Source organism: Heterocephalus glaber, unplaced genomic scaffold (assembly GCF_053883595.1).
Source record: "Heterocephalus glaber isolate CG9 unplaced genomic scaffold, H.glaber_assembly_v1.0 deba00001481, whole genome shotgun sequence".
In the NCBI taxonomy this organism is placed as follows: Eukaryota; Metazoa; Chordata; class Mammalia; order Rodentia; family Bathyergidae; genus Heterocephalus; species Heterocephalus glaber.
The window spans coordinates 50,697,103-50,720,541 of NW_028258317.1; the positions used below are offsets into that span (position 1 = coordinate 50,697,103).

General features: G+C 42.9%; 1 protein-coding gene across 4 annotated transcripts in view; it reads right to left on the minus strand.

Annotated features, from left to right (window-relative positions):
• Window positions 1-7,046: 7,046 nt before the first annotated feature.
• The window catches only part of Dock8 (dedicator of cytokinesis 8), a 231,693-nt gene continuing 215,300 nt past the window's right edge, over window positions 7,047-23,439 (minus strand). For all 4 annotated transcript variants that reach the window (XM_004838202.4, XM_004838200.3, XM_004838199.3 and 1 more), the window contains 4 exons: window positions 21,465-21,608; window positions 20,106-20,212; window positions 8,708-8,878; window positions 7,047-8,384 (listed from right to left, as the gene is read on the minus strand). In XM_004838202.4, coding sequence (XP_004838259.1) covers window positions 8,324-8,384; window positions 8,708-8,878; window positions 20,106-20,212; window positions 21,465-21,608 — 483 coding nt within the window. In that variant the 3' untranslated portion in view covers window positions 7,047-8,323. The remainder of the gene's footprint in view (window positions 8,385-8,707; window positions 8,879-20,105; window positions 20,213-21,464; window positions 21,609-23,439) is intronic.

Consider the following 23,439-nt stretch of genomic DNA (forward strand, 5'->3'; position numbering starts at 1 on the left):
TTTTCTTTTCATTGACCCTTGATATGTTTAAGGGAAGTCATGGAAAATTAGAAAATCCTAATCTTTTTCTATAGTCTCTGAAAATAAAAGCTTGGCCCATACTTTTTTCTTCTTTTCTGCTTGCATACCTGCTATTAAAAAAATCTAAAACCTCCCTGATGCATGAGATTCCTCAGGTTTGCCAAGGGAAAAGTCATTCACAAAATACAAAAGAGAAAAATGTATTTAAAATGCAATATCCTTATTACATTCATTCAAACTCTCTCCAGCATCCTTTACCTTCTCACCTTTACTCAGTCTCCCTATCAACTCCTCCCCAAATTGCAAAGTAGAGTAATGCTAATTTTGTTCACTGAATACTTGGTGTTAGACAAACGTGCTTTTAAGCTTTAATCATATCCACAGTGAACAGAGAAGCTGGAATGTACTGAAGGTAAAATGTGTGATGTAACAGAACTCATTTGGAGGAGAAAAAGACTTTAGAAAACTCATTTGTATCTTTTTGCCTTTTCTAATTTTTCCTCAGGAGCCAGACATTGGTTAAAATGATGCAAATTTAGGGCTGGGGGTATGGCTCAGTGGTAAATTATCTTTCTAGCTTGTAGGGGGCCCTGGGTTTGATCCCCAGCACTAGAAAACAAACAAATCCAAAACTAAAACAAACAAAAGAGCTGCAAATTAAAGACTTTAAAGTACAATTGAAAATGAAGACAATCATTAAATAAGACAACGTTGACGCTTAACACATTGCTTAGAAAATGGTGAACCTGACTGGGGATTTAGCTCAGTGGTGCTGCCACGTGCCTCGAAAGCAAAAAGTCCTGAGTTTGATCCCTGGTACCAAAAAAAAAAAAAAAAAGAGAGAAAACAGTGAACCTTCTTCACAAAATGGCTAGTTATTCTTATCAATGTTATTTCTACTGATGACTAGGGAGATGAGTATCTTAGTATGCATGGAAAGAGGACACTATGACCAAAATCTTGGTACACTCCGAGTAGGAAAGGAGACAAGAGGCTTTGGGAAGACAGGAGGTCCTGGCTGACATAAAGTGTGGAGTCAGGCTTCCCCTTTCCTTTTGGGTGGAAATTCAAGTGATCTGGCACCTTGCTCAGGCTTGACTAATACTGTGTGGAATCCCTTTAAGGCCCTCTCTGTGGTTTAACTTTCTTACCTTCAAAATCACGAGTTTAAACATCGTATGTTAAAACGTCATACAATGACTGTTGAGGTTTCTCTTAATGTGAGGACTTCTGAGAAAATGGTATCCTCAGAGATGAGAAAGTCTAGACGACCCAAAGAGCTCCACAGAACTTCACTGCCATCCTGCCACTGATGTCCGTCTGCTTTTGTTCTCTTTGATCTCCCCCTCTGCTCAGCCTCAATTCAAGGGAAAGAGGAAGGACTGTAGGAACATCAGAGAAAAAAGGGGGACAGATAGGAGGACAACAAAGTGGTAGACGGTAGGGAGAGTGGAAGGACCCACACATGCACTTGCTAGAGAAAGGACAGAGGAAAAGGCAGGGGACATCAAAGAAACAACATTTGCCTTCATTTGTTCACAAAATAAATTAATAAAATAAAAGCTAATCTTTATAAGCCTTGTCCTAGGCTTGGTACCTTGTTGATTGTGTCACAGTCATCATCGCATTTAGGCCTCTCCGCATCTCATTTCACAGACAAATGAGAAACCGAGGCTCCAAACGTTAATCAGCTTGCCCAACATCACTGATCAGTAAGAGGCAGGACTAGCACTTGAACTCCAGTCTCTCCTACTCCAGAGCTTGTTTCCATGCAACTTTCTTGCCAGAATCCTGTGAGCAAGGGAATGTTACTATTGCACTCGAAGCCAACTTAGTTTTTAAACTGACTTATGATTGACCGGCAATAATAGGTTCATCACCCACGCAGACAGACAGCCAGGAGCAAACCTACCTCCACACTTACTCCTCACTCATCCCCTAATGACACTCAGAAAAATTCAAAGCAACACATAATATAAACAGAAAGCCTTCTTGTGTTGAACACTAACACACACAGACAACTGTTAGAGCTGTCTAACTCTGGCTTAGCCTAACATGAGGAAACTTGGAAACACCTGGATCAGATTCCTTCATAACAATCTCCAAGGTGCACGCACCTGCCCTGGGTCTGTTCCTGCTTCAGCGTGGTGATATCCTGCAGCTCCTGGAATCACACAGACTCAATGCCTGGCAGATTCAAAATGTGTCTCTGCGTTATTGGCTGGAGAGCAGGGAGACCCAACCTGCCCCTCAGAACCACTGCAGCCTCTCCTGTAAAGAGGAATCACAATCCAAAGTGTCATGAGGATCAGGTGAAATGTAAAAGCACCAGCATGGGGCCCGGAACACAACAGGTATTTACTCACTGTGAGTTCTTTTTCTTTCTGGTACCAGGGACTGAACTTGGGACCTTGCGCTTTTGAGGCAGGTGGCGGAACCACTGAGCTAAATCCCTGGCCCTTACTCACTGTGAGTTCTCTCTCCTCCTATTTCAGTTATTCATTGCTATATAAAATATTCCAAAACTTCATAGCCCTAAGGCCTATGTGTGTTAGGCATAAAGGGCATTTAGTGAGCTTTGCTTGACTACCAGCCATTTATTTGCTCAGTGTTCTACAACCTGAGGTGGGCTCAGCTAAGTGGTTCTTCTACTGATCGCACCTGGAGTAGGTGATGCTCTCACCTCCCATCAGGAAGCTCCACTGGGGCCAATAATCCAAGATGGCTTCGCTCACATGTGAAGGACCAGAAGTTGTGACTTTATTTTCCTTGGTTTGGGCAGACTCCAGGGAAGATGGCAGATTTAGGCTGTCAAAGCAGGGATTCCTATGTGGCTAACCCCATCCCCTGACCTCTCTCCCCACCCCATCTTTTTACAGTTCTTTCCTTCACACCCTCAGTTCAGGGTCCTTACCTCAATCTTGGGAACTCTTTCTCTAGGTACATAATGCCCCTTCTTCTTTCCTTGGTCCTTTCTTGACAGTTCTGCTGTTGCTGTGACACTCCTTCACACAGCTTTGTCAGCTGTGAAAGGCAAGGGGTAATGTTCAGACCTATGGATGGAGGAGATGGTACATGGTCAGATCCCGGAAGGTTCCCACCAGTGAGAGCTTCATCAGATTTCATTTGTTACCTAGGAAACAAGCAATTTTAACAAAGTGAGTTTATTTCTGTGTCAATGCAATCTGCTGTTATATGACTGTGCAAAACAATAATTCTGGCATTATGAGAAGACTCAAATTAATTATGCAGGGCTCTCTCCTGATAACCCAAGAGGGACAGAATTCATTTGAATAAGAACTTCCCCATCTTCAAATCTCTTCCTTGATAAAAAAGAAAAAAGAGGGGGCCGGGGATTTAGCTCAGTGGTTTTGCCGCCTGTTGTGCAAGCGCAAGGACCAGAGTTCGATCCCCCGTACCAAAAAAAAAAGAAAAAAGAGGTATACATCTTGCCATCAGTTAAGTGGAGGAGATAATCCTATACACAATAAAAATGAGTGGAGGGAAGAAAAGGAAGTTTCCAGAAGTAAGTGCTGAATGGGTGATGAGCCTGTCTGGACTGTAGGTGAAGGACAGGTGGAATGGCGGTAGTGGTGTGTGTGTGTGTGTGTGTGTGTGTGTGTCCAAGCCTTCACCAGGGCTGTGTGCATACACGTACCCTGACAGAGGACAATTCTCAGAGGGCAGGGACTGGGTCCTATTCCCTCTCCTGTGCAAAGATTTTGAGCTTGCCCTGAACATCAGACACGTGTGAGGCGTGAAACAAGCCCAGGCTTAGGTGGAGGTCCCCCTCTGGTGTCTTCACTAGAACCCCTTCCTCCCCAACTTCCTCTCACCATTTTGTTCAAAATGAACTTTAGATGCACTTACTGGGTTCCCAATTGGAGGGGCAGCCGGAAGGAGATTTTAGCACTATCCCCATTGGCCAAGGTTTTTACTTTGCTTGATTCCTACTTCAACTTCTCTTCGTGCAGCTTCACAACTCTTGAGAAAAATCCCTGTCTTGACGCTGCGCGGCACCTCCCCATTCTAATTCGAAGCCACTCGTGGTCGCATTGGCTCCCATGCGCTTTTTGGCCTCTAAAGCCAAAGGAACTCAGCGCGCACGCTGAGGCGCCTGATTCCTCTGAGAACCACCTGAACCTCTGCGCTTGCCGGGAAGCCCTTAGTCAATTGAGTTTCTTAATCAATTGCTGGGTTCCCCGCAATCCTCTTTAGAAACTCTTTGCTTAATGGGCATCTAGAGGCATTCACGTCCGTCTGCAGAACTGGAGCGGAGGGAGAGCACGGGAAGGCTGCAGACCAACCCCAGGCTTCTGACCCAGCAATGTCAGTTTAATTATTGTACATCCGTCATGGCTGCCAAGTCCTCTCTCTCTTCCTTATTAAGCGGGAAACTTGCTGGCCATTGGCTTTGTTTCAAGTGGAAGTCTGTGTGCTTTGATTCCCCCGGGGAGCTGGGTGGACACAGGCGGGCCAGTGCCCTGCGGGTGTGGACGGCCCCCAGCCTCGTCCTGGAGGGGCTGGGCCGGTGCGGGCAGAAGGGACCGGGCGCCACTGGGTACGGTTGTGGTTCCACGGATTCCCTTCCTCATTCTATCCCGAGGCCCTGCTGCTGGCCTTTGCCAGACAATGTAAACTGGCACTGAGCATGGACTAGTCTAGGCATTTACTTTCTGGTAAGTCAGGCCTGTGTCCTGCCTGTACCTCTGGCCCGGTTTTGATTAATGTGGCCAGCAGTGGGTGCGCTGCGTGTGTGTGTGTGTTGCTTGCACTTCCTGGAGGTGTCAGTTATAAGTAGTGCTACTTTAGATTTGCGGCAGCACTTTTGAATTTCCAAAACATTCCCATCCATTCATTGTCCCATTGAATTTCCTCAGTAGGCTGGAGGAAGAAGGCAGAACAACTCTCACTTTTCTTTCACAGTGAAAAAACTTGGAAATTCCGAGCAGTGTGGCCACAAGGCCAGAGTTGCAGGACCAGAAAGTGGAAAAATAGGAAATCAGAACTTCTTTATTTTTTTTGGTATCGGGGAAATCAGAACTTCGAATCCGTAGTCTGGAGACTTTTGAAATATCTCACTATTAACCCTGATAATCCTGTTGGGTAACAAAATAGTTGTTCATTCACGTCATGATTTCTCTTTGAATAAAGGAACTGATGAGGAACAGAGATGAAGAAGCTGATTTCTCACCTGTTATCTTTCAAAAGCATGGGTGTCCAGCCTTTTGGCTTGCCTCGGCTGCACTGAGTGAGGCAGAATTGTCTTGGGCTGTGTATAAAATATGTAATATACCCAATGTATGTAAGTAACAAAACTTCTTTTTGATCTTTTATTATTTTACAAATAACGCAAGCCCAAGTTCAATAAATAACTAAGAAAACTTACATGTCTGCTTACAGTAAACACCTATCTTCGCAGGTACTCATGTGTAGGTGGGTTGCAATGCTGTTATTGGTAATTGCTGCATTTTACCTCCCAGTTGTATAAGCACATATGTCTCCTCAGTGTGTTTCAGTGGACTGTGCGGTGGGGGACAGGAGGCACTAAACACAGGCTCCATTCCGCCTTACACAGTCTGTGCTCGAGCATCAAGCCATGAAATACATGGCTAAGAGTCACATTAAAATGTTAAAAGTTTATGATCTTATGGGGCTGCATTACTAGCTGTTTAAGGCTGCACGTGGGCCACAGGTTGGACATTCCTGTGTTAGAGGTGTAACACCTGAAAACCACCTCTTTATCCTTGCTACTGGGGATTTGCCACTTTCCACTATGTGGGCAAAATAGTAATAGATGAAAACCACTTAGCTGCCAAGCTAATTCCCAAACATCCTCCTCAAAGTAGGAACTAGGATGGGTTCAGAGAGCAGTGCTCCCCCAAAATAAAATATGCTGCAGCATTGAGGACTTTAATGAAGGCCGTGCTGCATTTCTTCATTTCTTCCAGCAATTTCATGCCTGCAAACTTGCTACCAGAGATTGTATTTTTAAATCAGTTTCTGTGAAGTTGGGTTTAAGGTTTTTGTTTTTTGTTTGTTTTTTTGTGTGTGTGGCATTGGGGATTAAACCCAGGGCCTCTGCACTGAGCCACACCCCATGCCAAAAATATTTCTTTCTTTTCTTTTTTTTTTTAGATAGGGTCTTACTAAGTCACTAAGTTGTCCAGGCTGGGCTCAAACTTCCCACCCTCCTGTCTTAGCCTCTTAAAGTGCTTGGATTACATATGTGTGCTACCAAGCCTGGCTTGATTACAGACAATGTTGGAAATGGTTTGAGAGAAAGCAGTAGAAAAAGAAACAGTTCTTTCTCATGCATTAGTCATAGGTAAAGTCAAGTGAAGGGAAAGCCATTCCTCTGAGACTAACTGATCCTGTTTTCTGCCCTCCCTTAGGTGCTGCTTTTCACCCAGAGCTACAGAAAAGGAGTAGTTTGGCAGAAAGCATCACTAATGGGCACTTTCATTCATTACTTTGGTCACTCACAAACATTCAACCAAGTACCCACTATGGGCCAGGCACAAAAGGGTACTACTGCTGCACAGAAGACACAATTTGAATTGTTGGCTTTTTCCTACTGGAACCTAACTTTATTCCATTTCACTGTCTCCTTCACCCTTCCTAGCCCACCCCCTTCAGGCCTATGGTTCTGATTTCCGATCATTTGCACCCTTTTTTGTCAAGTTACTCCACTATATGAATTACTGGCACAGCAAAACATCACCACCTCCATCTTTTTCTGTCCCCCTTCTCCAGGATAGGATAAGCCCAAATCTTCCTTCTTCAGGAAGATTTGTGTATTCCCTTCCAGGAATGGTCCTGCCAGACCAGAAGTTGTGGACATTCTATAAATTAGAATTTATAGAATAAATCTGTTTGGTCTCCCCAAACAAATGCTTCTTCTGAACGAGTGTACCTGCTCTCACACAGTGTGTCCTGCACAGATGGTGATGCACAGGTGTGCAATTAAAGTGCATCATGTGTAGAAAGCTATTAGGTATATAATAAATACACTTTAGAAAAAGTTCTGCTACAAGTGCCTAAAAAATCAAGTTTGGCACTTAGCCAAATAAATTTTATTAAAACAAATGTTCTCGTTCAGAGTATACATTCATGGTACCTGACAGGATAAGCAAAAAGTTCCAGAATATCCAAGCCAAATATTCTCTCCTGACCACCAAGATTCACGAACACATTAGAGGCAGCTCCCTGGATAGTACAGCTTGACCGAGGCCTCAATCATGCGTCTTTCTGCTTCTCTGAAGCTTCTTTCAAGCTTTACAACTTTTTGAATAGTCAAAGTGTAAAAACAGGAGTTGCAAAGGGAAACATTTTGCTTGTGATTCTTATCTTTAATATCAATCATATTCAAAATATATAATTTAATTCTCAAATAATAACTTTGTTCATCTTTCTTTTAAAGTACACCGTCCAAAGAATTAAAAACTGAATATATTTTGTAATGGACAGATAGCACAAGGTTCCGAAATGAAAGCAGAGATATTAGCTTTTTATAAAAATACACTTGGTCCCAGAGAGAAAAAAAGAATAAATGAGAACAAGATAAAGAAAAAAAACAAAATGTTATAGGAAAATCTCTTCCACTTAGGCGAATGCACAATCAGCAATTTCTGACTGAGTGCTGGGTACCATGTATCACCTAGATCAGTGCTTTGAGTGTATCCTTTTACAAAAGCTTGTTAAATTAACTTACCTATAACAATAAAGCAAAAATAACTATACAACAATTGGTCTACTGTTACCAAAGACCATAGCAAGTTCACAAATCATCTATCTATTCCCAGATTCCCAACCATCGCAATGTTTAGACTTCGAGTAAGGCTTTCCCTCAGAGACTGGCTGAGGTGTTTTATGCTTCTAGGAGTTCATGCCTCCTTTCCATAAAGAGAAGACCGGTGAAGTTCACTTGGAATAGGCTGGCAGGCGAGTTTTCCACTTTTTCCTGTGCAATTTCAGTTTATCCTGTGCATTCAAATGCAGGTGAGAGGAAGTCATTCCTCAGGTGGCCAGTGACTGACCACGCAGCAGGAGAAGCTACTTAAGCTTTGTTTAATACAACAGTGCGAAAAATACTCTTTAATAAATACAGTCACCCTTAATTACCCATCCCCTCTGTGCCCCTCCCCATCGTGTGGCCCGAATCTGCTCCCCTGGCTTTCCGAACACGGGACAGGGAGTATGTGGTCCGTCCTGGATTGCAGCCGTCCCATGATTTAAATACCAGTGAGTTCTTCTTCTCCTGGCCACTTGCCTCAGTCGTCATGGGTAAAGATGACTTTTCCTAGCTGCCCTGTGACAACTGGGTCTCACATTTTTTGAAGCTAGATCTGTGGAAGGACTGTCTGAAATTAAGAAGAGAAAGAGGGAGAGAAGATGCAGAAGGAAGATTATTAGCTTTTTAAAGAGGGCAGGGAAGGAAATCACTCTCCAGAAAAGGACATCAATGCTGGAGAACTCAGTAAATGCGTAAATAAAGAAAGTCTAGACCCCTTCACGCTGTGCCCAAACAAACCAACCAAAACCAACACAGGGCATAACTTAGCCCTGGGAAAACACAGGCACAAGGTCCATAGCCTCGCCAGCTGAGAGCAGCGAAGCTCCCCATTTGCTACACCCCAAATGTGCTCTCATCCCCAGCAAGAAGCCTCTTCTGCGTCCTTCTTACCTCTTCTGACTCTCAACTCTGAATATGGGCTTGTAGAGTTCTGGAATTTTCCGCTCAATCATTGGCCTGAGATTCTCTTTCAGCTTGCTGTAGTTCTTTTTGAGTTCCTGCTGATACTCCCTCTGATCAGCTGTGATGAGACGCTTGTTTTTCTCCACAGCCTCACCGCAGCTGGGATGAAAAATCAGGGTGGGAGAAAAAATATGAGGTTTTATTTTATATGAGTTTGAAATATTTAGAAATTTGGAGAAGACTTGAACACTTCTTGAGTACTTTGAAGAGTGTTTTCAAATTCAGTGAGCTAACAGGATCACCTGTAGAGCTTTTTCAAAATGCAGATTTCTGGGCCCCCTCTCAGACGTCATGAGTCAGAATTGCTGAAGGGTAAAACGCAGAAACCTCTATATTTGGAAAGCTACTATTGGGATACCAAGGACTCCTAGCCAGATTTGGGAACCACTTGCTTGTTATTTTCTAGACACTATGCAAGGAGTTTCATATACATTATCTGTTTAATTTTACCAGGTGCCTCAGGAAGTCAGAATTCATCTGTTTCACCCCTGAATCCAGAAATATTAGGATATATGCCCAAGATAACACTGTGAAGAGGTGGCAGGCCTAAGGAGGTCAACAAACAGGTTTAAAAAAATGAAAATATAGTTAAGAGACATGGAGACACAATGGAGGGCTAAATAGAATGGCCAAGGAAACGGAAAATGAGACTGAAAAACAATCATTTCTTTAAATAGGATAAAGTCTTGCCTTTTATTTTATATCATTCTACTTGAAGGAACTTACAAATCAATAAGCCATAAAGGGGTAAAACAATGGTTGTAACAGCTGACATGCAATAATTGGAAATAATTCTATTATCCTTCCAAAAAACACAATTAATGCAGTATAAACCATTTTCCTAATGATACTGCTAGATTTGAGTTATGTTACAGAGACACTCAGGCATCGTTACCAAAACCTGCCTATTAATGCTGTCATCAAGGTGACAAAGAGGAAGAGGGTGCACTTGGCTGTGGGACAAGGGAAAGCAGCCTGGTTCAGGCAAAATGAAACACATGACTGCAACTCCATCGTGGAAAAAGCCTGCTATAGAAGAGAGACAACTCACCTAGAAGCCAAAAGGACTCCCTTAACTGGATTTTCACCTGTCTTGTAAGTCTGACATTAATTGAAGCAAATTGTAGTGTAGCTAGGGATCTCTTATCAAAGGTTTTAGGGAAGACCTGGAGGGGAAGTTATATAGCCTTTGATTCCTGAGAAATACATATCACCCTGTATTATGATGTTTTATTACTTAAATAACAGTTAGTTATAAGATACTACCATGTATAAAGTACAATCAGTTTCAGGATGACTCCAAGGCCCAGGTCAGTTAACACCAGCAGATTACAAGAGGCGTGACCAGGCTGCAGAAGCTAGATTTTTTTAAATTTGAGAATGTTTGCTCTGACAATTTTGGGAGAATTAACTGAACTCTCTCTAGTCTTTGTTTGCAGAAGCAAGAATAGCTAGCTACCATAGATGATCTCTTATCCTGTGTCCTGGGCTGGGCTAAGTGCTTTATATGCAAACAGAATTAAAGTTGAAATCAGCTAATACTCATCAACACAATGTCTTAATCACTGAAATCCTCAATTTTCTCATTTGTAAAATGGGGATAACTCTTATGATCTCCTAGGATTTTGGGGAGAATTAAAGGGCAGATTCATGCTTATGGAACATGGCAGGCATGTGCTTCCCACGTGAAAGGTACAAATTCCCTATGATGAATGTTATCATTATGTATATCTAAAATGTATCAATAAATGTTCTACTAAAAAAAAAAAAAAAGAACAAGGGTGATTCTTTGTGGCTGCCTCAATGTAAAAACTGTGGTACACTCAGACAAAGGTCTACTATCGAGAATATATAAAGAATTGAAAAAAATGAGACCCCCCCAAATTCAAAGACCCAATTCAAAAATGGGCTTCCAAAATGAACAGACATTTCTCAGACAAAGAAATAAAAACAGCAAATAAATATATGAAAAAATGTTCAACATCACTGGTCATGTGAGAGATGCAGATGAAAACAACACTGAGATTCCACCTCAAAGAATGGCTGCTATCAAGAAATCAACCAATAACAAATGCTGGTGGGGGTGTGGAGAGAAAGGAACCCTTCTCCATTGTTGGTGGGAGTGCAGACTGGTGCAACCACTGTGGAAATCAGTGTGGAGACACCTCAAAGAACTAGGACTACAGGTCCCATTTGACCCAGCTATTCCCCTGCTGGGGATCTTCCCCAAAAGAATTAAAAGAATCATACCACAGCGATATGTGTGCACCCATGTTTATAGCAGCACAGTTTGTAATAGCTAAAGCTTGGAAACAGCCCAAATGCCCACCAACTGGAGACTGGATAAAGAAGATGTGTTTTTTTTTTTGTTTTTTTTTAAATGGAGTACTACTCAGCCATAAAGAACGAGAAACTAGAGACATTTATAGCTAAATGGATGCATATTGAGGCCATACTCTTAAGTGAAATAAATAGGACACACATGTGTAAATACCGAATAGTTTCTCTAGTGTGAGAAACTGAAAGTGTAAATAAGGATTAAAGTGATTAAAATGAATAATTGATAATTTGAAATAGGAAAAGGTCCAAACGGGTAGGGGTGGTGGGAGGAGAAGGGGAAAGGAAAGAAGGGAAAGGAAAAATTATGAGAAAAGAAAAAAAGAAGGAAACAAAATCTATGTAAATAGGGAAGGGTGGAGGGGTTGAAGGGCACACAGGTAATGGGGAAAAAATAAGAACCAAGATACATCATGTACAGGTACAAGCACCCAATGATAAATGTAAACATTGTATACCTAAAATGTACCAATAAATAAAAGCAAAGAACTATGGTGCAAGTGATGCTGTGTAACCCAGAGAAAGAGGTAATATTGCCTCTCTCCCTCCCTACCTCCCTCTTTCTAGTCATGTGCCATAAGGGGACTGAGCCATTATGTGGGAAGTCTAATTATCTGAAGCTGCTCCATAGGAGGAGAGGAGGAGCACAGAGTGGTAGAGGGATGAGGAGCCCCTGCTGTTGGAGTCTTCTCAGCAGGAACACCAGACTCGCCAGTGAGGAAGCTAGCAAGGGATTTGGGCACAGACACTGTTCGGCTGGAGCTGGGTGAGACACCCAAGCAAAAACCACCCAGCTGAGCCTCGCCAACCCCCAGAACCTCGGCTAACTCAACATTGTTGTGTCATGTCGGAAACAATGCTACATAATTTTAGGGAAAAATCATTTGGTTAGCCTAGTTCTCCTGCCTACAGCCCAGCTATGGCATTCCCAGACATAATTCCATTTTGGTCTCCGGTCACAACTGAGACCTCAATGGTCTGGTGATGCTGTGATTCTCCAGGACACGATTACACCAGCTGAAGACATCCCGGGAGGAACAAAATCTTCATCCACTCAGTTCCTCATTGTTCTTGGATTGTTACATCTTGTTTACGCCGATGTACTGAACTCTCTGCAAGTCATTTGTTACATTTGTTTCTCCCGATGTAAGGTAAGCTGGGGGCTTTCCTCTTTGCTGCCCAGAGCAGCACTAATCAGACTCAAAGCTTAGCTTCTTCTCAGAGTCTCATTTTTCTACCTTTCCTGTAATTCGCCTTGTGCTGCCGTGGCCCAAAGGAGACTAGGACTTACTGCAGAGGTTCTAGTAACATCCCCTTTCCCTGCTCCCTAGTGTCAGCCGCTAAGTTTTGGGGTACTCTGTTACACAGTAATAGATAACCTGAGTGTTTTACAAAGACACATACAGGAGGTAATCAAAATATACGGTGAATGTTTTATTTTTATTTATTTATTTATTTATTTATTTTGGTACCAGGGATCAAACTGGAGACCTTGTGCTTTCGAGGCAGGCGCCGGAACTGCTCAAGGACCTGAGTTCAGTCTCCAGTACCAAAATAAATAAATAAATCCCCAGTCCTATGGTGAATGTTTTGAAACATTTATTACAGTAAAAGACACATCACCATTAATCTCCCTCAAAATATCCCCTTCCCTTTAAACACACTTATTCCATCCTTTTTGCCACCTTCTGAAGCAGTTCTGAAAGTCCTTTTGGGAGTGTCTTTACAAGGTGTGATCAAAAACAAGGTGAATGCTGCTGGCAGGTGCCATCTAAAGAAAGACAGGATCTTAAAAACATAACAATGGGTCCTTATCCATCTTACTCATCACATCTGGTACCGTGAGACTTCTGGCTGTCCCCCAAAGTCAAGATGACCATGAAAGCTAAATGTTTTGGGCCGGGGATTTAGCTCAGTGGTTCTGCTGCCTGCCTCGTAAGCACAGGTCCCGAGTTTGATCCCCGGTACCAAAAAAAAAAAAAAGGTAGTTTTGAATTGATTACGAACATTGAGGCTGCCATGGTAGTGGAACTAAGGAGACTCATGAAAAAAGACTTCTGGAACTGCTTAAGAAAGAGGCAAGAATGATGGGATAAATGTGTTTGAAGTGAGGGGGAATATTTTGAGGGAGATTAATGGCAATGTATTTTTTTTTACTGCAATATATTTTTTAAAAAATATTCACTGTATTCTTTTTTTTTTTTTTTTGGTACTGGGGACCAAACTCTGGACCTTGCGCTTGCGAGGCAGGCGGTGGAACCACTGAGCTAAATCCCCGGCCCTATTCACTGTATTCTTATCATACCTTGTATATCAATGACTAGAGTGAAATATTGATTTTTATGTAGTAATATTATTTTATATTTTAACAGCTTTCAAAATTTATAAAATTCCTTCATTTACATTTTCTCTGAATCTTCCTTTCTGGCATTTGGGTTATGTGCACCTTTTTATTAAAATTAAAATAATTTCTACTATCTTAATGTAAATCTATAAACTAAAGAGGGCCATGAACTAAATTGCCCTTCTAGAGATTAACCATGGCTATTGGGAAATGTGCACAGAACTGTGGAACTTCAGTGCCAATAATGTTCTAAAAATAGCCTCATCTGTAGCACTCTCACTAGGTCCCCAACATCTGAACTCACTCGGGGACACAACCATCCCAGACACCCTCCACACCTTTCCCTGCTCCCTTTGCTGATAAGGTCCTCAGACACAGCACTCTCTTGCCACAGATGTGCCTGAGGTTTTCTAGCAGTCACAGTCCAGCAGAAGCCAGGCTGATGGGGCCCAGAAAGGGCACCCGGTGGTTCGCTAGAAGACGGCTCCTAACTCTCTGGGCCTCTCTGTAGGAAGCTGGCTGGCTGCCAGAGAGGGAGGTCATGCAGCCCTCGACCTCCACATGTCCTGGCCTCTCTCCTCTGTGATGCCCCTGTGGCATGGCCCCCAATACCCGTCATTCAGTGTGCCAAAAACTTGCTGGTTACTTCATCAATATGCAATCCCTTTCTTTGTTACTAATGGAAATCCAAGCAGTGTGCCCACCTGAAAAATATTTCCTGGCTACCCTTGCAGTCACCTAGCTGGTGACTGGGAAAGCTCTTTAAAGGAGGGGATATCCTTTTGGTCTTTCCTCATTTCTACTACTCATACTTGCCTGGGATGTGGTCATGATAAGGGATATAGTCCTGATAACTGGAACCCTAGCAGCCATACTGTGGCCAAGGGAATGGGTACACTGAATCCAGGATGGCAGGGCAAAAGAATGAAGAGCCAGGGTCTCTGATGACTTTATGAAGCCACCACACAGCTCTATGTTGACCATCTCTGGTCTTATGAGACAGAAAAATAAGTTTATTATTTAAGCCACTCTTATATTGTCTGTTACTAGCAAATGAATATAGTTCCTAAAGGGAACAGCACAACATAGTAGGTAAGAGGACAGACCCTACAGCCAGAGTGCTCAACTGTGAATCCAGCTCTGCTACTTATTGGCTTTGTGACATTATATGACTTAACCTCTCCGTGCTTCAGTTTCTTCATCTGTGATGTGAAGGTAAATAACAGTCTACCTCATAAGTTAGAGATTAAATATGTTAAGCACACAGAATGGCTAGAAGAGTAATAACACAGAGATAAAATCTGGGACATTTAAGATTAGTACTATTGCTGATAGAGCCAGGTTGAGGCCATTTGTACAAACTGAGAACACTGTACTATCAGAGCTTGCATAGTACAATTCCTTTCATTCAAGGTTAATAAAACTAAGATGCAAAGAAAAGAAATGCTCTGTCCAGACTCTCAAACATGTGGGAACAACCAGTAGATCCAGACCAAGGTCCCTGCTACTCCCAGGCCAATGTCTCCTCAGCCTCATGGTGCCTTACAGTACAAACATTTTGGGTCTCTATATTAAAATGAGATTAATTCTCTGTTTCCTACTCAGATTGGTCAGTTCCTTGTTTGCCCCACTGAATAATCATGTGCTTATTGGTAACAGTATATATGAAGTCCTATTCTAAGTCATTCCATTCTGGCACTAATTCTAGGATATAGTTACTATTGTTAGTTCCCTTTTGAGTTGGGGAAACTGAGGGTAGGTAAGATTTCCAAGGGCACACTAGTTAAGAGCATGGGAATTTGAACCCAGGCCAATGTAGCTCATGTGTCCACACTCCTAACTCCCATACCACATATGCTACCTTATAAAGATGATATTGGCAGCTTAAATCTAGGCAGATGACTCTGGTATCAAGCTGAAACTATGACTACAGAGTCCCAATCTGTAGTATTTTGTTTCTCAGCTTCTTCTCGGTAACTAGAAAATCTCCATTCAGGGCCCAGTGAAAAACCCACAGCTTCCAAAATGGAGGAAGGATCTAGCAGATCCTGGAGAAGTTGAGGAACCATCTCCCACTCTCAATAATAAATGATCCACAGTTTTAGGGTAAAGGAGGATTATTTGTAATCAGGGCACCAAAGGAACCCTGGCCTCTCCACAGGAAGAGCTATAGTGACCATGAGGGACCCCTAGGCACTGCCACCTCCCTGGTGTCTCAGTGGCTTTCTCCAACAGCCTCATGGGTACCAGACCCCATCTCAAGGATAGCCTGGCCCAATGGAAGGCTCATTTAAAATCCCACGTTAAATCTCAGTTCTGCTGCTTGCTTGCTGTATAACTAGGCTAATCACAACCCCCTTCAGCCTCATTTCTTTTATCTATAAAATGGGTCTATGGGGGAAAATGGTGTCAGATGTATGAGGACCTAGTTAGCCAGGCCACTGCCACTGGGGAGGGCTGCTCAGTCAATGCTGACTGCCTTTCCTAGAGCAAAACAGGGGTACAGCCCAAGGAAGGCACTGCCTGTGCGGCCCCCACCCTGAAGGTGGTGGGGAACACACCCCAGGGCAGACAAGGAACTACTGTGGCCTGATTTTCCTGCTGTCTTCCTCTACCTTCTCTGGATGAGCCACTTCAAAGGGGGGCCTTGGTGGCTGCCTCCCTTGGGACAGGTACAAGAACCCAGTGGCCCTTTGTGTGGACACTGATGGGGGTTCGGGCTTGGGAAGGTTGGGTGAAATACACCCAGATCATAACTTACGATCCTTATCGCAAAATGTAACCTTTCTCATACCATTAAGGTTGTTTCCTCACCAAACAGCCAGATGTCTTTTCATCCGCTGCTTTTGCTTCTACATACATTATGGACATTTCGCTCTCCTATGGTCACTCGGGCAAATTCCTTCTTCCTTTTCAGTTTTTTCCAGTTTTAAAACATCATCACCTCTCGACACTCTTTTTTTCTGACTCTCTGACTGTATACATGCAGCAAAACCTGATCGGGGTGCATCCAAAACCTTTCCCTAAAAGGCAGTCCTTAGATGGTGCCCTTGAATACTGCTGTCTCCAAGCTAAATACATTTGAAACCACTTAGCCTTTATAAGAATATGGAAGTTCAGGGAAGAAGAAAATTGAGAGAGAATCTGGTGCCTGAAGTGGTCTGGATGCTCCAGGGAGAGGTCACGGGCCACACGACATGGCTTCACTCTGTCTTGGCTTTTGAGCGCTGGAGGTTTGGCTTTTTGTTTCCTTTTTCACTGCAGGAAAGAGAGAAGAGGACTGAGGCTCCAACCTGGCCGGCCTCTGAACAGTGGCAGGACTGGCTGGAGGAGCCCGGCCGTGGCGAGCCAGTCAGCCTGCCAGGCTCTTCTGTGGCTGTGTCTGGTTCCTCTCCAGCTGAGTCAGAGAAGCCACAGCGGTGGGGAGGGAACTGGCTGCCTGGACCTGGCAAGGGCTGTCTCTGCTGTGAGTTCTCAGCCTCAGAAGCCTGGCTTAGGGTCACCATGGAACCCAGGGCTTACAACTTCCAGCCCAGGTCTGCTGAGAGGCTGGCGCTTCCGGAAGGGGAAGCCGGAGAGCGGTTCCACTTGCGTCTTCTCTGCTATCCAAAAGTGAAATGAGGACACGACTTGACAAGAGAGTCAGTGTAGTCACTGAACAGCTCCAGCTTCCTGATTGGACTTACATGCAATCAAGCAGTGGAGGAAAAGGGAAGCTTTTCTCATCTACAACTTATTAAAAGAAAAACCTATATACCATTATTCATCCACTTAATTATACACTTTGATACATTTTAGTAAATATATACCATCTCACAAACCACTTTTGATCTCTGTGAAATAAAGTGGAGGAAAGTGGATTCCTCTTGACTCAGAGACGAATAATGACCAGCAGTGTTGAGGTAGCTGTAGCCATGTCCCATTTGCATGAGGCTTCATTTTGCCACACAAGAGGCACGAAGTATGGGTTCAACAAACGTCTTATGAATGCTGAATGGGTGAACTGACATCTACAGTTGGTTCAAAGGCAAAAGAGGTGACAATAGGGGCGACGTCGGCGGGGGAAGAAATGTGAAAGGGAAGCAATCAAGCAAGCTCTATTCAGAAGTCGAGTTCCTCACAAGCGTGAGGCCTGGTGCATCTAGCAGCCAGGAGCAGCACCTGAGAGCTGATTAGAAATGCAGAGTCCCAGGACCCACTCTGATCTAAGGAATCAGAACCTATGTAAGCACGGTGCATTTTGGGAAGTGCTGATAGTCTTGTGCCATCCCTAGAACAATGCAGCCACTCAAAGACAAATGGGAAAGTGTGGCCACAGCCTGCTCGCCGGTGGGCTTCAGCACTGGGAGGATTACAGGACAGCATTTCCAGCAGTGAATTTGACTTTGAAGTCAGTATTTTTCTTTTTTTTTTGGTACCGAGGATTGAACTCGGGACCTTGCACTTGGAAGGCAGGCAGCGGCACCTCTGAGCTAAATCCCTGGCCCTGAATCCAGTATTTTTACGGTCCATCTAGAGAGGAAGAGAAGATCTTCAAGTATAAGGCACAACTTTATTAAAAATAAATCCACTTTCTTTTTTATATCTTGTCTGGGACTAGTTTTACTCAGCCCTGGCTCTCCTTGGAGTAACTTTTCCTGGGTCTGGGAGCTAATTAGGAATGTACATTTAGTAGGGATTTTATAGGCACATTTAACTAGGTGGAGTCACAGGGGATCATACTCATGAGATACTGGATTGCAAGATCTAGTAGAGGAAATCTATGTGAACTCTAAAGCAAAATGAAAATCATTCCTCTTAACAAGCTTTGTTTTACATTTAAGTGCTATTAAGAGCCCTGCTTACTGGTATCACTGTCTCTCTGATCCTCCCTCCTCTCCTGGCTGCTCAGAAGAACCCTGATGCATTCCTGACTCAAAGTTTTGTGTGTTCATGTTGCTTAATTTACCAGTAATGGCTCCCTTATGCCACCCTTTCTTCCATCGCTACATCCAAGACAAGGTATAAGGGGCGTTTTCTACCAAGCTTCCCCAGCCACTCTGGTCTTTAACACATCTGCCTTTTCTGATCGCCACAATTCTATATTTAGAGCAGTCAGAGTTCTTAGTGCATGCTGCCTCGTGTTGCTATTCAGCCCTGCAAAGGTACATCCTGCCATCAAGAGCAGAGGGATAGCCAGACCTCTGCATTCCCACAGCTAGTATCACACCCGGGGACCAGAGAGTGCTCATTAAACACTTCACGGATCCCTGCAGAGGTCCAGCAAGGCCTGGACCACTGTCAGGTTTGGAGGCTTTCACCACAATTAATTATAAATGAAGGCCTGGGATTTAGCTCAGTGGTTCCGTCGCCTGCCTTGTAAGCTCAAGGTCCTGAGTTCGATCCCTGGTACCAATGAAACAGGAAACAATTCAAATATCTAAACATTAACTCATGAAATCTGGGTGTGTGCATGCACAAACAGTACAGGTACATACACATCCTATTCTTACGCAGCTGTGCTTCCTGAAGGACAGAAGTGTCTCTTTCATACATAGTGAAGTTGCAGACCCCTTACCAAAGCCTGGGAACAAGGGAATATCTCTAACCTCACCCAATACTAGCTAACATCCTGTTACATTTTCACTAAATTTAGAAAACGTTCATTTCTAGCCTCCTTTCCCCCAATCTCCCAAATGAGGCTATGCCTACACTTTATATGCTGCTCCAAGGGTCTGGATAAAAACAAATACTGGTATTTTTTTTTTTCTGAAGTCCTTCTCACTTATAGGTGAAATGCTATCATATCCCTCTTACTCATTCTTTTAGGGGTTCAGGAGACTCAATATAGTGTCTGTGTATACTGTCTTGCAATATACTGTCATGCAATTGACTGAAAAACCTTGTTGAAAGACCCACTTCCTGTCCAGGCTGGACCAGCTGCCCTTGAAGCCAGCTCCACTACAGAATGGAGGAGCAGAGATGAGGGTTGTCTTACATGGGGAACTGTCCTCTGGAGGATACCTTTGAAAAATCCTAGCTTTAGAACTTTGCCTTTATCTCTTGATTTGAGCCAATGCTTCTTAAGTTTCTATAACCAAGCTATTTATGATCTGGGAAATTACAAAGCTTATCAGTGCCAACAATTTTCAGGATTCTAATGCAAGTGTGCTGTATCACAGTTGATGGAAATGTGGACAATTTAGCTTCACAAGACCTGGTTGGAACTCAGCGTTGCTATTAACTGGCTATGTGACTATAAGTGAAATAACTGTCCATCTCCCAACTTCCAATTCCTCTTCCATAAAATTAGGGTGATGATATCGCCTGCATTATGATAGGATTGTGGATCACACATGAGATGAAAGACACAAAGTAATTTAGTGTTAGTTACTTAGTAATGGCACAGTAGCATCACTGGCAGGTTTGTTAAACACAGATTGCCTGGCCTAGAGTATGGGATCTAGTAGCTCAGGTAAGTACCTGTTTATGGATTGCCATGGAGAAAACCCAGAGAACGCTAGGCAAGTACTCTACTGCTGATCCATACTCTCAACCCCACTGAATATTTTCAGCAAATTTAAAGATGATACAAAAGCTGCTGGTCTGGGACCCACACAAAGAAAACCAGTACTGTACTGACATTTCCACCACTTTAATTCTTACCGCATTATGAACTCCTTAAAGCATAATCTCAGCTTGTTGTGATGTCGATAGAGTTTTGGGTCAGCTGGAATTTCGGCCAAGAAAACTTGGGCTACTTCCAATGGTCCCTAGTGAAAAAGGTTAAAAAAAATATTGACATTAGGAAGAAAATTAAATTATTTGGAAGAAAATGTTTGAGTGGCTTCTTAGTTTAAATATTCAGTTGGCTTGACTAAAACAAGTCAGTGAAAGTTTTGAACTTCTCAGGAAACTGATTCCTTAGGAGAAATCTGGAGTTTTAGGAGAAGAAACACAGGTATAAAAGTATTTTCTCAATCAAGTACTACAACTAATAGGTTTTCTTTCATTCATAAAGGCAACATAAATGCCTCAGAGGGTATGTGCTTTGAGCTGTTTTTCTAAGAATGGGGACTGCCTGGATCGACCACTCATACTAACTTATCTAGTTGTCATAATGATGAACACAATTTTGCAGAAGTGGTAACTTGAGCCAGAGATAAGCAATATATCTTATTGGTCATGGGATTATAGGTCTTCTATTTTCATCAAAGGATTGGGACTTACAAAAGCAAAAGGTTCCTTTTTTTTTTCTGATCCTGAAAATATGTCATTTATTTCTCACTGTTTCTGCTCTCCTGATGTTAAGTGGACCCAGAATTTTTTTCAGGAGAATACCCAGATGGAGAATGTGCTGACAGAAGGAAGCGTCACAGTGCTTACTGACTTTTTGAGTGTGGAAGTATGGACAAGAGCAGATCTAAAACTGATATGAAGGCAGCTCATTGGACAGAGTATTAGACTAGCACCTCCCTCTAAGACAGTCTTGGTTCCATGCTAAGCTCAGGAGTTAGGGTTCTAATAAGGTCTAAGAAAATCCAGACTGGTCTGAAATGGCCCAAGGAGCCTGGACCCAAATCATTCCTGGATGCCAAGGGTTTTACAAGTGGGGTACATTTAGGGACTGACCCAGGAGTTGGAGGGCTAGGCCTTTCCATCTCTCCTACAGCCATTTTTAGCTTAGCTTCAAGCCCTGCAACAACTCTGGCTACACTGGGGCTGATGGAGTACTGTTCAACAGGACCTGTTTCCTGGATCACAGCACCATGCTCAAAGTGAAGACTCCTCCAAGAAAATGGTGCTCCTTAAATCTGGTCCACACATCTCTAGGATTTCTTTTCTACATCAGGTTAAATGAAGGGGAGGCCTCCTAAAGTCTTTTGAACCATGCAAATGTTGAGGCTAAGTTTAGGAACATTGTGTGTGAGTCAAACTTTTCATCAACCCCTGAGAAGAAGGGTGTACACATGGCAGTGAAAATACTAAGAACCAGAAAGGCTGGCATCAGCTGGTTCTGCTCACCTGATTGACAGTGGCTCCGACAGAGCCTTGAAGCACCATCTGAAGCATCTTTGCGTCAGGGGGCTCCTGGTTAATGGCCACCGCTAACTGCAGGGTCTTCTTCTTCATATCTTCAATTGCAACTTCAATTGGAGTCAAAACAAACTGAACGGAAGACATAAAAGTAGGGAAATCACTGTCTGCTCTCCTGTGAACAAGCCTGGAGTTGTGACAGAGAGGGTATGTGGATTTAAAGAGCACCCAAGAAAAGACTTTCAGAATAATTTTAAAATGCTCCAAACAAAGTAAGAAAAAGGAAGGGCCTACTATTTTTGAGTACTTACATATTCTGGGAACTTTGCAAACATTTACCATTTACTTGTTCCTATTCTCTACATTTTACAGTCAAAGGGGGATTTATAAGGTTAAATAAGTGCAACAGAATGACACAGGTAGCAAGTGAGGAGGTCTTAGTTTGATCACAATTATGCCTACATTTAAAGGCTACATTCTCCCTCACTGTTAGGTTTCCCTTCCTATTACTGAACAAGTTACCAGACTTACATTTGGCAAACACAGCAGTCAAGATTTTCTTCCTCATCATAATACAAGCTTTTGGCCTCACTGCATCTTCTCTAGCTCATCCTGAAAGTGTTCCCTGGTAAGTGGGATTCTCTTAAAGGGCAGTCTAGCTGCTACATTCTGCTGATTTGGGGGAGGGTCCTTCCTGATTGTGATGAGGTGAATCTGTCCCCTATAATTCATACATTGAACTCCTAACGTTGGCTCACAATGTGAACTTATTTGGAGGTAGGGTCTTCAATGAGGTTTTCAAGTTAAACTGAGTTTTTTAGGGTGGATCCTCACTCAAATAAGTAGTGTCCTTATACAAAGAGGAAGTCTGGACACAAGCACATACAGAGGAAAGATGGCGTGAGAATAGGGAGAAGACATCTCTCTGTAAGTCAAGGAGAGAAGCCTGGAACGAATTCTCCCCCTTAGAAGCCATGAATTCACTAACACCCTAAATGTGGACTTCGAGCCTAAAGAACTATGTGACAATACATTTCCATTGTTTAGGCCACTCCATCTGTAGTACTCTGTTATGCTGTCCAAACAAGGAATACACTTAGTTCCTGGGCAATTACAGTGGTTCCTTGGTTCACGAACTTAATTCTTTTTCCATGATTCTGGTTGCAAACTGAATTGGACAAGAACCAAATCAAATCCAATGGTTAGGTTCAATGGTGACCTGATGGGGAAATTTGATTCAGTTCTCATCCAATTCAGTTTGCGACCAGAATTGTGGGAAGAATGAAGTTCGTGATTTAAGGTACCACTGTAAGGGCAGCTAAAAGAAGTTACAAGAACACTTTTGGGACAATGAGTTTATTTCTGTGCTGTGCCTAGAATGTCCTAGTAGTCTCAAGTCCAAAATTATAAAAAACACAGTAGATACTATTTATAGCAACCCCCTCGGGACCAAGCCCATGGCATGCTCTCTTTGTCCTCTTTGAGTCCTGTTCCCAGTCTAGCGTCTTGCTCAGCCACCCCTCTGCTCTTGCTGGGTGACGTGGATATTCATAAGCCATCTGCTGGCTCACCAACTTGATTATGCCTGTTATACTTGTTATTTTAATGACCTAATCTAATTAATGCGCAAACTGGTAAATTATGGGTGTGGAGAGAAAAAAGTTGTTTCTATGAAAACCAAGCTGAATGCCTGGGCAAGACATGATGAAAGCGAGTTGCTATAAAAATTCCTCTCATATTAGGTGTGTGCAAGACAACTGTATATAGCTGGGAGGGGGTGGATCATAAAAACCCAAAAGTCTGCTCTTCTCATATTGTTTAACAAGGATCTTTAAGGTCTCATTTGTCTTTACAGAAAGCACAACTGAAAATTGTGGACAATGCACTATGGTTGAGGTTTGCATAAGAAAGACTATGGTGAATTATGATCAGTAACGTATAAACACAGAGAAGGCTATGGCCC